Source organism: Macaca fascicularis, chromosome 16 (genome assembly GCF_037993035.2).
Source record: "Macaca fascicularis isolate 582-1 chromosome 16, T2T-MFA8v1.1".
NCBI classification, from domain to species: domain Eukaryota; kingdom Metazoa; phylum Chordata; class Mammalia; order Primates; family Cercopithecidae; genus Macaca; species Macaca fascicularis.
In genome coordinates this window covers 44882449-44897937 of record NC_088390.1, presented here as the reverse complement: position 1 = coordinate 44897937, position 15489 = coordinate 44882449, and the positions used below count along the sequence as shown (strand labels likewise).

General features: G+C 41.6%; 1 protein-coding gene and 1 pseudogene across 7 annotated transcripts in view; both read left to right on the top strand.

The window, feature by feature from the left end:
- The window catches only part of APPBP2 (amyloid beta precursor protein binding protein 2), an 80902-nt gene extending 74670 nt beyond the window's left edge, over positions 1-6232 (top strand). For all 7 annotated transcript variants that reach the window (XR_012425553.1, XM_005583897.4, XM_074019072.1 and 4 more), the window contains one exon: positions 1526-6232. Coding sequence is in view for 6 of the 7 variants with exons in the window: in XM_005583897.4 (XP_005583954.1) it covers positions 1526-1779 (254 nt within the window). In the remaining variant the exon portion in view is untranslated. The remainder of the gene's footprint in view (positions 1-1525) is intronic.
- A 6977-nt stretch (positions 6233-13209) lies between these two features.
- On the top strand, positions 13210-15043 carry LOC102126198 (non-histone chromosomal protein HMG-17 pseudogene; annotated as a pseudogene).
- The last annotated feature ends 446 nt before the right edge of the window (positions 15044-15489 follow it).

Sequence of the window (15489 nt, the reverse complement as noted above, 5' to 3'; positions counted from 1 at the left end):
TGGTCTTGAACTTCTGACCTCAGGCAATCTGCCCGCCTCGGCCTCCCAAAGTGCTAGGATTACAGGTGTGAGCCACCACACCTGGCCACAATACTGTTTTTTTCCCTCTGCGATACTGTCTTCATCGTAAATCATTTATCCATATACATGTGGTTTCCCTATTATCTATAATGTATTGACTGACTTGTTCATTCCTCAGGTGCATGTAGTTTAAGAGTTGCTAACCCATACCACTGTGAAAAACAGACCTACTACTTAGAGTTCAATATTCATTTACAGTTTTTGTTTAGCCTGAAGGTAGTATATATTCAGAATACTGTGTTCAAAAGTTACTTGGGGTTATTTACACCCCCTTCCTTCAATGTGGTTATGTTATTCTTTTGCAAAACAATTAGGTTTATTTAACATGTTAAATTTTGCTTCTATCCATCTTTCTTTATTTTGTTAATTTTTTGAGTTAATTAATGGACTGTAATTAGAACTATACAGAAAGATATGCTCAGAGACATGTCATTTTCTCTGATTTCTTCTACCCAGTTCCCACCCACTCACTATGGATAACCAGTCTCACTAGTTTCTGGTTTATTGTTTTTGTATATCTTTTTGCACAATGAACAGATACATATTTTCTTATTTTCCCTATCATACACAAAAGATAGCACACTATAGATACTCTTTGGTATTTTACATTTTTGAATCTTAACAATATACCATCAGTCACTCCGTAACCATTTATAGAGAGCCCAGAATTTCCCCCTCAGTTTGCAGCTACATAGGATGCCATTGAGTGAAGGTACCACAGTTGATTAAACCATTCTACATGTTTTCATTTGTTTCTGTTACTTTGTAATTACAAATACTGTTGCAGTGAATAGCCTTGTGCGTGTGTTTTGGTTTTTTTGTTTGTTTTGAGACGGAGTCTCTCTCTGTCACCCAGGCTAGAGTGCAGCAGCCTGATCTTGGCTCACTGCAACGTCTGCCTCCTGGGTTCAAGCGGTTCTCATGCCTCAGCCTCTCCAGTAGCTGGGATTACAAGCATGCGCCACCATGCCCAGCTAATTTTTGTATTTTTAGTAGAGATGGGGTTTCACCATGTTGGCCAGGCTGGTCTCTAACTCTTGACCTCAGGTGATCCACCCACCTTGGCCTCCCAAAGTGCTGGGATTACAGGCGTGAGCCACCATGACTGGCCTGTGCATGTGTATTTTTCTGTTGTTGGAGATGCTGCTGTTGTTCTTTGAGATCTCTTTAAAACAGTTCCTTCAAACCATGAATTTTTATAATTCTGTTCTAGTGAGGCCAGCTTTAGACAAGAGAAAAATTTTTTAAAGTCTTAATGATAGCTCATGGACTGATTTGGGGGATGCTGATACAAGAATTACATCTATTCCTTGCAGGAGAATAAACCTAAGCCTGCCTGTTTAAAGAATTGAACTTGTTCCTATTATAGAAATTGCTTGTTATCTCATTATTTGTGCTTTTGTGCTTTCTTTTTTTTTCTTTTTTCCTTTTTTGTTACTTTCAGGGAAGAAACTTTTTGGTGAAGGCTACAGTGGACTAGAATATGATTATCGAGGTCTCATTAAACTTTACAACTCCATTGGAAATTACGAGAAAGTGTTTGAATATCACAATGTTCTGTCTAACTGGAACCGGTTGCGAGATCGGCAGTATTCAGTGACAGATGCTCTTGAAGATGTCAACACCAGCCCCCAGTCCACTGAAGAAGTTGTGCAGTCCTTCCTGATTTCTCAGAATGTTGAGGGACCGAGCTGCTGAGGGAGGACCTCAGTTAACCAATTACCTTTTCCCGGATTCCAGGGAATTCATACTGTGAAATCAAAACCATGTTGTTTTGGGGGGCTGGAATTTGCATTGAAACACTGGTCCAGTCCATTGAAGACCCTATTTTGGGTGATCCCTATCTTGCAGAGTGTCTGTAGGAATAAGCATATATTCAGTTATATTCAGCATGTACCGCATGTGTAAGTAGTCTGGCCCACATTTTCAACCTCGTAGAACAAACAACAGGAAATCTTTTTTTTGTTTGTTTTTAAAAAATTCATTTTGCAGAAAGCCTGAAAGAATAAAACACACCCCTAAATAAAACTATTTAAGAGTTTAAAAGAGTTGCATTCTTATTATGTAAGGATGATTTTAACAACTTTTTAATATGTAATTCTTCCATGTGGAGGTATTCAATACTGTAGTGTAAAGGAATTTTATGGGAAAATCTTTATATGCAGTATAGAAAAGTTAATACAAGTACTAATAAAAGAGGGACATCCTGACTTATGTTTGGCTACCTTGCCCAGATAAGTGGATACAACCACTCTGTATTACAAGGAAAGGACTGTCAGATTCATCTGAACTGGACCAGTGTTGATCTGTAAGTAACAGAAAATCTGATAGACCAGCACTTCTGACTGTTTTTTTTTTTTTTTTTTTTGGTACAACAATGTAAGATGCTCTGATAGCATTTGCTAACAGGACCAGGAGGATCTAAAAAGGACCAGCCTTATGTAGAAGGTGGTTATTTGGACCAGAGGCTTTAGATGATTATTTTAGATCCTATGTATACTTTTATCAGTAGAATGATTTCATTTAGATGTATAATGAAAAAGAATAATGCAAAAATTATGTAATAGATACCAAATTAGGGAAGTTTGGCAATTTCAATGGCATATTTTTAGTCAAGGTACACAGATGGCAGTGCCATAAGCAAGTCTATAAATATCGGCTACAGCCATCCCCCTCATTTTGAATGTTGCCCTAGTAATCAATGCAGTTAACAAGTATACTGACTGTGAGTCATGAAAAAGTTCATGTTCAGATGGAAATGTTAGGTTACTGTATGGTTTATAGAGGTTAATGAAAATGAATGCCCAAAAATAAGTCTTAGAAAACCCTCCATTTTTATGGTAAATAGTAATACAACTAGTATTGTCAAATGGAAAGATCCCCTAATAATACAACTATTTCACTAACTTGTCTTTCTGTTTATTGGGTTTTGATTTGATTTTTTTGTAAGCCAGTCAGGTTATTTAATTATGAGGTAATAATCAAATTTAAGAATTTGTGACATGTAGCAATTCAAGAAACAAAAAGGTATTTTGCTGTTACCTCAATTCTTACTGTAGTAGCCCATCTGATGCTTCTATAGTTAAGAATCTGGGTTCCCCCCTATTTTCAGGGGTTCATGACTTGGCTGTTAAAGATGTTGCTCTTAGCTAATGCTTGGAGTAGTCTGTGGGTGAATGGATGTGTGTTGAATTTTAGTTTTCTTTTAACATACATGTTGGGTGAGAGGCGAAAAAATCTACGCTATCTGCCACATTGAGTATAGAAAAATTGTAGATTTCAAATTTTATTAATATATTAAGCACTTTTTTCAACTTCCCAACCTTGTTTGAAGCTGTTATTTGCAGTCCTATTAGTTTTGAGCCAGTGCATTTAAGTTCTCTAGGAGGGGGTTGGTTGGGGGATGTACTGAAAGAGATGAAGCATGCCCACACCCTAAGATGATAACTGTGTGATTTAGAAACCTGAGTTTATTCCTTAAATTGAATTATTTTCTTTTTAAATTTTGGAAAGAGTAAATTGATGTACTTGCAGTTTATGAAGCTGCCCCCCACCCCTCAGTTAATTGCAGTCTAATGTCAAGAGGCACTTCTTTATTAATTACCAAATAGTCTTTGTGACCAAGGACTAACATTTTTAAGTTACTCAGCTCTATCCTCATGGGCCTATATATTTAATACCTCCAAAGATATTTTCAGGATAGGCTTTGTATACTTTTATTGGTTATTTAGAATCTAGTGGTATGTTTGTGGTATAGGAATGTCATGGTAAATTGTTTTTCAATAAATATTTTGAAACATGTTTCCATATGAAGTTTTTTTTTTTTCAATCTGTATTTTTTGGTTTTGTGCACATACAGCATTTCCTAGGATAAAAATAAACAAATGACCTACAGCTTCATCCTCCCTAACTCAGTTTGAACTCAACTTAGCTCACACTCAGTGATAAAACAACATGATATGTAGAAGCCTAGGATCACAGGGTGATAATGTCAATTGGCAGCCAGTTGTGTTTTTTTGAAACATCATTATTGGCAATTTCTCCTAATCACCACTGCTTTAATGTATTTTGTTTTTTTGTTTTTTTTGTAAATCCATATACTTTTGTGCATACACTAGCTAAGAAAACAGATTGCCATTTTTGGTTAGGGATATGACTTAATATGTTATTATTTCTGGTTCTAATGAAGAATAATACCCTATGACTTTTAAGTGTAAGATTCATCCTTTAAGTAGGGATGTTTAGGATAAGTTAGATGTGTGCCACTATGATTTATTGGGTTTTTTAAAAATCTGAAAATAATAAAATTTATCTCACAATAAGTTAACTTGCACAAACTTTTTACATATGGTGAGGTATGTAAGGAAGCCCTGGCCAACTTAAAGATTTTTCTGGAGGTTCAGCAAAGTCATGTTAAATTAGGGGCCTTTGGTCTCATCCTTCTCTGACTCTTCTCTTCTACCCAGTCTCTTCCTAAAGTTCGGTGCTACTCCAGTTGGGTGCATCAGGGAGCTCCGTCAGCACTCGCATGTGTCGCTCAGGTGGCCATTCATGCCTGCATTCCATTTAATAGAGCCAGTTGGAATTTTTAGAGCATAATCTTTATGGGTCCTCAAAGCTGACTTTGCCAAAGGGATTGAGACCCTTATTACCATCAGATCTCTGTCTCTGCCTGGTTAAAAACTGACTCACTGTTGCTTTGTAGTAACCCCTGCCCAGGTATTTTTTCATTTGTGAAAATAAAGGATTTGAGAAAGACCTTTGTTCCTAGCCTGTTGGGAAGAGTTTATAATTTTATGAAAATTAAGTACAGAGGCTGCGATCTTAGAAATAATGAAGGTGCCATTTGGCTGCTCCTTAATAGTGCAGACAGAAAACTCAGTAAACACATGCCGAAACATGATTGAAGCCTTTGGCGGAAACTTTATATGTAGAAATAATGATTTGCTCATAACAGGTATCGTTAACTGCCAGTTTTTATGTTTTCCCTAGAATTTGTAGCCTTGCTGCTCCTTTTTTTTTTCCCCCTGGGTAGCAAAGTTACTACTGGAAAAACACTAATTTATAAGTACAAATTTTTTAGAGTTTTACCTTTGCTTTAAAAGTGAATGTGTATTTCACCTCTTGGCTGTGGAGGACCTTAGTTGCCAGGAAATTCTTTTTTTTTTTTTTTTTTTTTGAGACGGAGTTTCGCTGTTATTGCTCAGGCTGGGAGGGCAATGGCACCGTCTTGGCTCACTGCAACCTCCGCCTCCCGGGTTCAAGTAATTCTCCTGCCTCAGCCTCCCGAGTAGCTGGGATTACAGGCTCCTGCCACCACGCCTGGCTAGGAAATTTTTTGTTGTTAATATGACATTTGGATTAATCTCCAGCTTCAACACTACTTTTGTCCATAAATCTCAGGAATGTTTTAGGCAGAAAACTGGTTTTACCCTGTTGATAATCAGAAGGAGTGTGCTTTAGGACTTATTGCATAATACTGTTCTTTAATTGCAATCCTAGGTATCTATAGCATGAGTGGCCTTAGTGAGTTTGTTGAAGTGCACATGTTTTTCAAGAGTAAAATTTAAGATTAAAATTATATGCTATATATAGATATCTAGAAAACTTGGTTTGTGGTGCACAGTTAAGTGTTGGATCACTAAATAACCATTGCAGGTACTGTTTGTGTAACATTACTCATTTCTGTATATTCCTTTTATGGGAAGATATTTTGCCATGGTAACTAAAACTTTTCAGTTTAGTTCTACTTTTATGATGTGAATGAATGCTACATTTTATTAAATATTACCAGGTCAGTACTATTTTTATACTTTATTAAGCATCAGGGGATTTTAGTTTAATAGGCTCAAAATTAAAAGTTCTTAATGTAACAGTTAAAAGCAAAACACTAACAATCTTTACGTGAAAATCCCCACTAATAGTGCCACAATAATTTCTATAGAAATATCTAAGGTCATTAAATAGATTTTTGAAGACAGTTCTTCATTGTGTCAGGATGACCTTTCATATCATTCTCACCAACTTGTGCCCACCGTTATTTGTAACTATTAAACCATACTAAGTATGTTTGTAACCAGCATTGTGATATTACTCTGTACTTGTATTGCTAAAAATGAATTATTGACCTAATAAATATAGTGTTCCTGCATTCATAGTGTATCTGTTTCCAATTCGGTTTTGATTGCTTTTGGTTGGGATTAAGCTTTGCAGACTGTTTTTATTAGAGAACAGTGTGAGAGAAACTGTTGGAACTAGAACAAAAGTGCTCTTGTTCAAGAAAATTAAGATGTGTGGCAGAGGAGGCACATGGTAACATCTGGAGATTGTGCTGATGAAAAGCACTTTGAAAAAAACAAAGCACTGCATTAATGCAAAGGGATTTTTTAGTCTTTACAAAAGTATACCATTCTTTTAAGAATCCTCTCACGCTAAAGGCTGAAAATGAATGATGAGACCTGATAAAGTTCTGTTGGAATAGTAAAGAAAACCCTAGATTGGAGTTTCAGTTCCAGCTGTCTCTGAACTGGAAGACTGAGTGATGTCATTCCAGCCCTCTTTGTGTTTTATTTCCTCACTTGAATAAGGGGGTGAAATTAGGTCTTTAAAAAACTTCACCATGAAACAGCATAAGTCTGAAGTACTCAGAAACCAGTTGCAGGAAACGAAGCCATATTTTTAAAGATTAGGAAGAAAATACTGTAGACAAAATCCCCTCATCACTTGGAATATAGTGAGCACCAGCTTCATTGCCTGCCACCTTCAGTGATACTGAGTTTAAAAATGTTTCTTTTTACATCTCCATGACAACCTCTGAACATGCTATTTCATCTGCTTTGTGGAATGTCATTTCCTGGATAGTCTTACTCATCTGTCAAGCTCAAAGATCAAGGGAACCCTTCCCTTAAAGTTTGAGTTGCCACTTGGTAGTAATGCAGTATTTTAGAGCTTTGTGAAAGCAATTACCATGTGGCCATATAACTTGCAGTATTAAGACTATTTCCAACTTGTAAACTGCTGAGTTGTGTATTTTTTCAAGAAACAAAGATTACCCTGTGACAGATACTGTCCTGAGTGTGTTAGCAAACCACACTCAGTTACTTGAAGCACACATTTCTATAGACAAATGCCCATTAGGATGGCTATTACAGAAAATAAGTGTTGGCAAGGATGTGCAGAAATGAGAGCCTTTGTGCACTGTTGGCAGGAATGTAAAATGCTGCATGTGCTGTGAAAAAGTCACCTGTGCTCAAAAAATTAAAAATACAATTACTCTGTGATTCAGCAATTCAACTTCTGGGTATAGATCCAAAAGAATTGAAAGGGTCTTGAACAGATATTTAGGTAACTGTGTAGAAGCATTATTTGCAATAGCCAAAACCAAAAGCAACCCAAATGTCTATCAGTGCATGAACAGATCAATATAGCAGGCCAGGCGTGGTGGCTCACGTGTATTCCTAACATTCTGGGAGGCAGGCTGACGCAGGATTGAGCCCAGGAGTTCAAGACCACCCTGGGCAACAAGGTGAAACCCTGTCTCCACAAAAAAATACAAAAAAAAATAACTGGACATGGTGGCACACACCTATAGTCCCAGCTACTCAGGAGGCTAAGGTGGGAGGATTGCTTGAGCCCAGGAGGTCGAGGCTGAGTGAGCCATGATCACGCCACACTGCACTCCAGCCTGGGTGAGAGAATGAGAACCTGTTGATAAATATGGCATATACATACAGTGGGATATTATTCAGCCATAAGAATATAGGAAATTCTGACATAAGCTATAATGTGGACAAACCTTGAAGACATTATGCTAGGTGAAATAAGACAGTCACAAGTGTATGATTCTATTGTATGATGCACCTAGAGTAGTCAAATCTATAGAAGCAGAAAGTAGGATAGTGGTTGCCAGGAGCTGGGGATAGGGGAAAATGGGGAGTAGTTGCCTAATGCAGGGGTCCCCAACCCCCGGGGGTCCGTGGCCTGCTAGGCATCGGGCCACATGGCAGGAGGTGAGCAGTGGGTGGGCGAACGAGCGGAGCTTCTGTATTTACAGCCTCTCCCTATCACTTGCCTGAGCTCCACCTCCTGTCAGATCAGTGGCAGCATTAGGTGAACCCTATTGTGAACTGCCCATGTGAGGGGTCTAGGTTATGCACTTCCTATGAGAATCTAATGCCTAATGATCTGTCACTGTCTCCCATCACCCCCAGATGGGACCATCTAGTACAGGAAAACAAGCTCAGGGCTCCCACTGATTCTACATTATGGTGAGCTGTATAATCATTTCATTATGTATTACAATGTAATAGTAATAGAAATAAAGTGCACAGTAAATGTAATGTGCTTTACACAGTGGCTCACACCTGTAATCCCAGCACTCTAGAAGGCCAAGGCAGGCAGATCGCTTGAGCTCAGGAGTTCAAGACCTGAACATGGCAAAACCTCATCTCTGCCAAAAAATGCAAAAAGTTAGCTGGGTCTGGTGGTACATGCCTGTGGTCCCAGCTGCTCAGGAAGCTGAGGTTGGAGGGTTGCTTGAGCCTGGGAGGTTGAGGCTGCAGTGAAATGTGATTGTGCCACTGCACCCCAGTCTGGATGACACAGTGAGACCCTGTCTCAATTACAAAAAAATGTAATGCACTTAAATCATCTCAAAAGCACCCCACCTCCCCCTGCTTCCAATCTGTGGAAAAATTGTGTTCCACAAAGCCAATCCCTGGTGCCAAAAAGGTTGGGGACCACTGCACTAATGGATCTAGAGTTTGTGTTTTGCATGATGCAAAAGTTCTGGAGATTAGTTTCACAAAACTGTGAAAATTAATACTAGTGAATTTTACACATAAAATGGTTCAGACGGGGCTGGGCACAGTGTGGCTCATGCCTGTAATCCCAGCACTTGGGGAGACTGAAGCGGGTTGATCACCTGAGGTCAGGAGTTTGAGACCAGCCTGACCAATATGGTGAAACCCTGTCTGTACTAAAAATACAAAAATCAGCCGGGTGTAGTGGTGCGTGCCTGTAGTCCCAGCTACTAGGGAGGCTGAGACAGGAGAATTGCTTGAACCTGGAATACAGAGGTTGCAGTGAGCTGAGATTGCGCTACTGCACTCCAGCCTGGGTGACAGAGCAAGACTCCGTCTAAAATATATATATATATATTTCAGACAGTAAACTTTATGTGTATTTTACCACAATTTTTAAAAATCAGACTTCATGCCAGGCATGGTGGCTCAGGCCTGTAATCCCAGCCCTTTGGGAGGCCGAGATGGGCGGATCACGAGGTCAGGAGATTGAGACCATTCTGGCTAACACGGTGAAAACCCGTCTCTACTAAAAATACAAAAAATTTGCCTGGCGTGGTGGAGGGCACCTGTAGTCCCAGCTACTTGGGAGGCTGAGGCAGGAGAATGGCATGAACCCAGGAGGCGGAGCTTGCAGTGAGCAGAGATCGCACCACTGCACTCCAGCCTGGGCAACAGAGTGAGACTCCTAAAAATAAAAAAAAAAATAAAAAATCAGACTTCACTTTACATAAGCAGTTAAATATGATGCATAAATTTTGAAAAAAAAATTTGTGAATGATCACTTCCAGAAAGTGCCTTGAAAAACCTCTAGCGTAATTTAGTTTTGAATTGGAACTTTGGTGTAACAAGTGAAAGTTGATTTGCATTTAAATTCTTTCCAAGTACAGAATCAGGCTTTTTCACTCTTGCTGCTATTTAAATTTTAAAGTTTGAGTATTTTTCTTTCCTGTTACATAATGACTGGTTATTTCTCTCTATGAGCTAAGAATGATCCAGATGTTGCCTTCTGTATTCACTTAGCCATGAGGTGTGTGTTTCTGTTTTGTTTTTGAGGCAGGTTCTCACCATTGCCCAGGCTGGTTTCAAACTTCTGGGTTCAAGCAATCCTTCTGCCTCAGCCTCCTGAGTAGCTGGGATTACAGGCTTGAGCCACTGTGCCTGGCTCATGAATAGTTATTTTTCATTTCTAAACGTTCTATTTTTTTTCAAGTCTGAATACTCTTTTCCTATCACAAATTCTCATGCCTGTAATTCCAGCACTTTGGGAGGCCGAGGCAGGTGGATTGCTTGAAGCCAGGAGTTTGAGACCAGACTGGGCAACACGGCGAGAATCCATGTCTACAAAGAAACTTTTTTGAAGTGAGCCAGGCGTGATGGTACACGCCTGTAGTCCCAGCTACTCAAGAGGCTGAAGCAGAAAGGTCACTTGAGCCCCGGAAATCGAGGCTACAGTGAGCTATCATCATGTCACTGCACTCCAGGCTGGGTGACAAAGTCAGACCCGGTCTCAAAAAAAATAATAATTAAAAAAATAATAAAAGGCCAGGCGCGATGGCTCACGCCTGTAGTCCCAGCACTTTGGGAGGCCGAGGTGGGTGGATCACGAGGTCAGGAGATCGAGACCATCCTAGCTAACACGGCGAAACCCTGTCTCTACTAAAAATACAAAAAATTAGCCAGGCGTGGTGGCGGGCGCCTGTAGTCCCAGCTACTCGGGAGGCTGAGGCAGGAGAATGGCATGAACCCGGGTGGCGGAGCTTGCAGTGAGCCAAGATCGCGCACTGCACTTCAGTCTGGCAACAGAACAAGACTGTCTCAAAAAAGAAAAAGCAGATGTCTGTATACAAAAACAAGAAAAATCATAAAAAGACAGAGCACTGTGTGTGGAGGAGTCAAAAAAGCTTGGACAGTCAGCATCTCAACTCGACTAAGTCAGCCCCTAAGCCCCTGTTTTCTTTTTCCTCCTCCTCCTCCTCCTCCTCCTCCTCCTCCTCCTTCTTCTTCTTCTTCCTCTTCTTCTTCTTCTTCTTCTTCTTCTTCTTCTTCTTCTTCTTCTTCTTCTTCTTCTTCTTCTTCTTCTTCTTCTTCTTCTTCTTCTTCTTCTTCTTCTTCTTCTTCTCCGCCTCCTCCTCCTCCTCCTCCTGCTTTTAGAGAGTCTCACTCTGTCACCCAGGCTACAGTGCAGTAGCACAATCTTGGACCACTGCAACCTCCACCTCCTAGGTTTAAGCATTTCTCCTGCCTCAGCCTCCAGAGTAGCTGGGATTACATGCACGCACCGCCAAGCCTGGCCAGGCCAATTTTTATATTTTTAGTAGAGATGGGATTTTGCCATGTTAGCCAGGCTGGTCTCGAACTCCTGACCTCAAGTGATCCATCTGCCTTGGCCTCCCAAAATGCTAGGATTACAGACGTGAGCCACCCAGCCTGGCCCTAGCCTGTTTTCTTTGTAATGGGGAGAAGGAGTTTCCCTCACAAGTTGGACACAAAAATCCAATGAGAATGGATGTAAAACTCTGCCATTTCTCCCGAGTTACATGCATTTGTGATAATTATTATAAAGAGGAAACTGGGTGACTCCTGAGAGACTGGGGTAAGAGTGGGTCAGGCAGTAGTTAGTCATTACATTCGCGGTTAGGAGCCTCTTCCATTTAAAGCTAGGAAAAGTCACCTGGTGCCGTGGCTCCTGCTTGGAATTTCAGCTATTTGGAAGGCTGAGGCAGGAAGATCGATTGAGACCTTCAGAAGTTTGAGGCTGCAGCGAACTGTAATCATGCCTTTGCACTCCAGCCTGGGCAACAGAGTGAGACCTCATCTCTTAACAAAATAAAAGTAAAACTTTAGGGAAAGAACCCTTTATTCTCCAAGGAAAAGGACCCTTCTTGAAGGCTCCGTTAGTGAGGTATTTTCTCTAGGATGAGCCTCATCTCTAAGACAGCATGGGCCAAGGTATGATTTGGGGATTTCCACCAAGGCTTCCCACTTCCCAATAGCTTCTCCAACAACCTGTTTATGGTGTTCCCAATCCAGTGTTATACTTTTGGGTAGAGATACTTTTAAAAAATCAAAACAATCCTAAGAGAAGTAATACATTTTGGCTAGGCACAGTGGCTAATGCCTGTAATCCCAGCACTTTGGGAGGCTGAGGTGAGCGGATCACCTGAGGTCAGGAGTTCGAGACCAGCCTGGACAACATGGTGAAACCCCATCTCTACTAAAAATACAAAACTTAACTGGGTGTGGTGGGGCACACCTGTAATCCCAGCTACTCTGGAGGCAGGGCAGGAGAATCGCTTGAACCCGGGAGGCAGAGGTTGTGGTGAGCCGAGATTGCACCACTGCACTCCAGCCTGGGTGACAGAGTGAGACTGTCTTAAAAAAAAAAAAAAAAAAATAGAAGAAGGAGAAGAAGTAATACATTTTAGTCTTGAGGGTTATTTCCATCTTGTGAGAAATGAGTGTGTGGGCCGAGAGTAGGTGAAACATACATTATTGGTATGTAGGAAGTGCGCTGGCCTGGGGGACCTGAGTGGCAGTTCCAGTTCTGCTTAGAAGAGTCGCCTTTCTTCTTGGGCCTCTGTTTTCCCCTCTGAACCAGGAGGTGGTTGGTCAGAATTCTCTGTTTTGGGTTCGTTCATTCATTAAAAGTTTGCTAAGTACCTATTACATGCTGAATACTATTGTAATTGTTTTGGATACAGCAATGAACAGGACAGACAAAAATCTCTAACCTTGTAGAACTTACATTCTAAGGGAGAAGACAGTTAATAAACAAGAAATATAATAATTGGCCAGGTGTGGTGGCTCACTCCTGTAATCCCAGCACTTTGGTAGGCGGAGGCCAGCAGAGTTCGAGACCAGCCTGGACAACATGGTGAAACCCTGTCTCTACTGAAAATACAAAAAAAAATTAGCCAGGCATGGTGGCGCCCTCCTGTAAGCCCAGCTACTTGGGAGGCTGAGGCAGGAGAATTGCTTGAATCTGAGAGGCGGAGGTTGCAGTGAGCCGAGACTGCACCATTGCACTCCAGCCTGGGTGACAGAGCGAGACTCCATCTAAGGAAAAAATAAAAATAAAAAAGAAAGCTTCAAAACCAAGCCTCACTTGTTGTCTATTTTTGCCTTTAGGCGTCCCGATTGGTTCTCAAAGTTGATAAGGGAACCCCTGGTCCCCTTCTCTCTTCTTCATCTTTTGTACACGCTGGTTTGCACACGTTGGTTGAAAGAACAAGGCTGTAGTGTCTCATAATTCCTCTAGGTGGCAGTGCTGCCTTGCCCACTGGGGACACTTCGTATTTTGGACTGTTCCCAAAACAGCCACATTCCACTTGTCAGTGAAATCTCTCAGGAGTAGAAAACATTGGAAAGCCCGTAGTCATCATGGACACCCTCCTGCCCGACTTCCCGTCTCTCTGAAATCCTCCCTGCTTTGGCAAAACTGTCAGGGTCTAACCAAGCCAGGCTGGCCCCAGGCCTGTGCCTTGGCCGTCTTATCTTGCCACTTTTAGGAGGCGGTGACGATAAGGAAGAAAGAAATGGCTGCTTCCCCCATTCATGCTTCCCTGAACTCCTTCTTCGAGACTAGACTGATGTTCAGTTTAGCGTTGTAAGTCTATGACGATACTCACTTCTGAACACAAATCGAGGGAGGGAGGGAGAAGAGTCACACCCATCCGCCCTGGCCTCTCCTGCTCCAGGGCAGCCCTGCACCCTAAATGCCGCTGCCTCAGGCAGAGCCCTGGAGAATATGTCATTTATGTTTTTGGGGAATAATTGGACCTACTTTCCCTCCTGGAAATGACAAAAGTTCACAAAGTTTGGAGGAAGAAGAGGCGAGAACGATCCCCGGACCAACCAAACCCCGCGCCCCTGCATCCTGCGCCCAGTGCCTAGTCCCGATGCCATCGTCGCCGCCACCATGCCCAAGAGAAAGGCTGAAGGGGATGTTAAAGAAGATAAAGTCAAGATGAAGGACGAACCACAGAGAAGATCCCCGAGGTTGTCTGCTAAACCTGTTTTTCCAAGGCCAGAGCCCAAGCGTAAAAAGGCCCCTGCAAAGAAGGGAGAGAAGCTACCCAAAGGGAAAAAGGGAAAAGCTGATGCTGGCAAGGAGGGGAATAACTCTGCAGAAAATGGAGACGCCAAAACAGACCAGGCACAGAAAGCTGAAGGTGCTGGAGATGCCAAATGAAGTGTGTGCATTTTTGATAACTGTGTGTACATCTGGTGACTATACAGTTTGAAATACTATTTTTTATCAAGTTTTATAAAAATGCAGAATTTTATTTCACTTTTTTTTTTTTAAAGCTATGCTGTTAGCACACAGAACACTTCATTGTCGTTTCTGGGGGAAGAGGCATATGTCACTAATAGAATGTCTCCGAAGCTGAACTGATGCGGGGAAAACACCTTTCACTTCTATTTTTGAGAGACTGCATTTTGGCTCTCAGGAAGAGGGATTCCCTACTTTTGACACACATGGCTACCTTGGCACAAAAGCCTTGTGGTATGGAAAAACAAATCTGTTTTTATGTCCTCTTCTCCCTTTACACCTTTCAGCATACACTTAACTCCCTTAAGCCCAGACGTCTGTTGGGACCTGATCCCTAGTCATTGGTTACCAGTGTGTCAGACAATCTGGACTTTCCAGTGATGCCACTGAGATGGCACCTGTCAAAAGAGCAGTGGTTCCATTTCTAGATTATGAATCTTCAGATAAATTCTGCTATTTTCATTTCACTTCCTGAAAGTCAGGGTCGGCTTGTGAAAAGCTATTAAACAACATGCTGAACGTGAAACGTCAACCTCTCTCTAAACTTTCCCTGTTAAGAGCATCAGATGAAGACTTCATTGGATTTTATAGTGACTTTCTTTTTGGTAGTCCATTGAAGAATCCTGGGAGTTTGAAAGTTGTTTTATACTGTTAATGATTGTCTGGCCATGTCCTACCTGAAATACCATGATTGTTTATGGAAAGTATCTTTAATAAAGCTGGATACAGTTTGGCTTGGAAAAAAAAAGTTCACAAAATTTGCAGCCTGATGATGTGATAGAAAAATAAAAACTCATTTTCTGGGGAGAAATTCAAGCTGCAGCAGAAATTGGCATAAGTAAGGAGGAGCCTAATGCTAATCCTCAAGACAATGGGGGAAAATATCTCCAGGGCATGTCAGAGACCTTCTTGGAAACGCCTCCCATCACAGGCCCAGAGGTCTAGGAGGGAAAAAATGTTTTTCTGGGCCAGGTCCAGGGCTCTCCTGCTATGTGCAGCCTCGGGATTTGGTGCCCTAGAGCCCAGCTGCTCCAGCATGGCTAAAAGGGTACAGCTTGGGCCATAGCTTCAGAAGGTGCAAGCCCCAACTCTTGCAGCTTCCACATGGTGTTGAGCCTGTGGATGCACAGAAGTCAAGAATTGAGGTTTGGGAACCTCCACTTAGATTTCAGAGGATGTATGGAAATGCTTGAATGTCCAGGCAGAGGTATGCTGCAGGGGTGGAGCCCTTATGGAGAACCTCTGCTTGGGCAGTGTGCAAGGAAAATGTAAGGTGGGAAAACTCCACACAGAGTTCCCACTGGGGCACTGCCTGATGGAGCTGTCAGATGA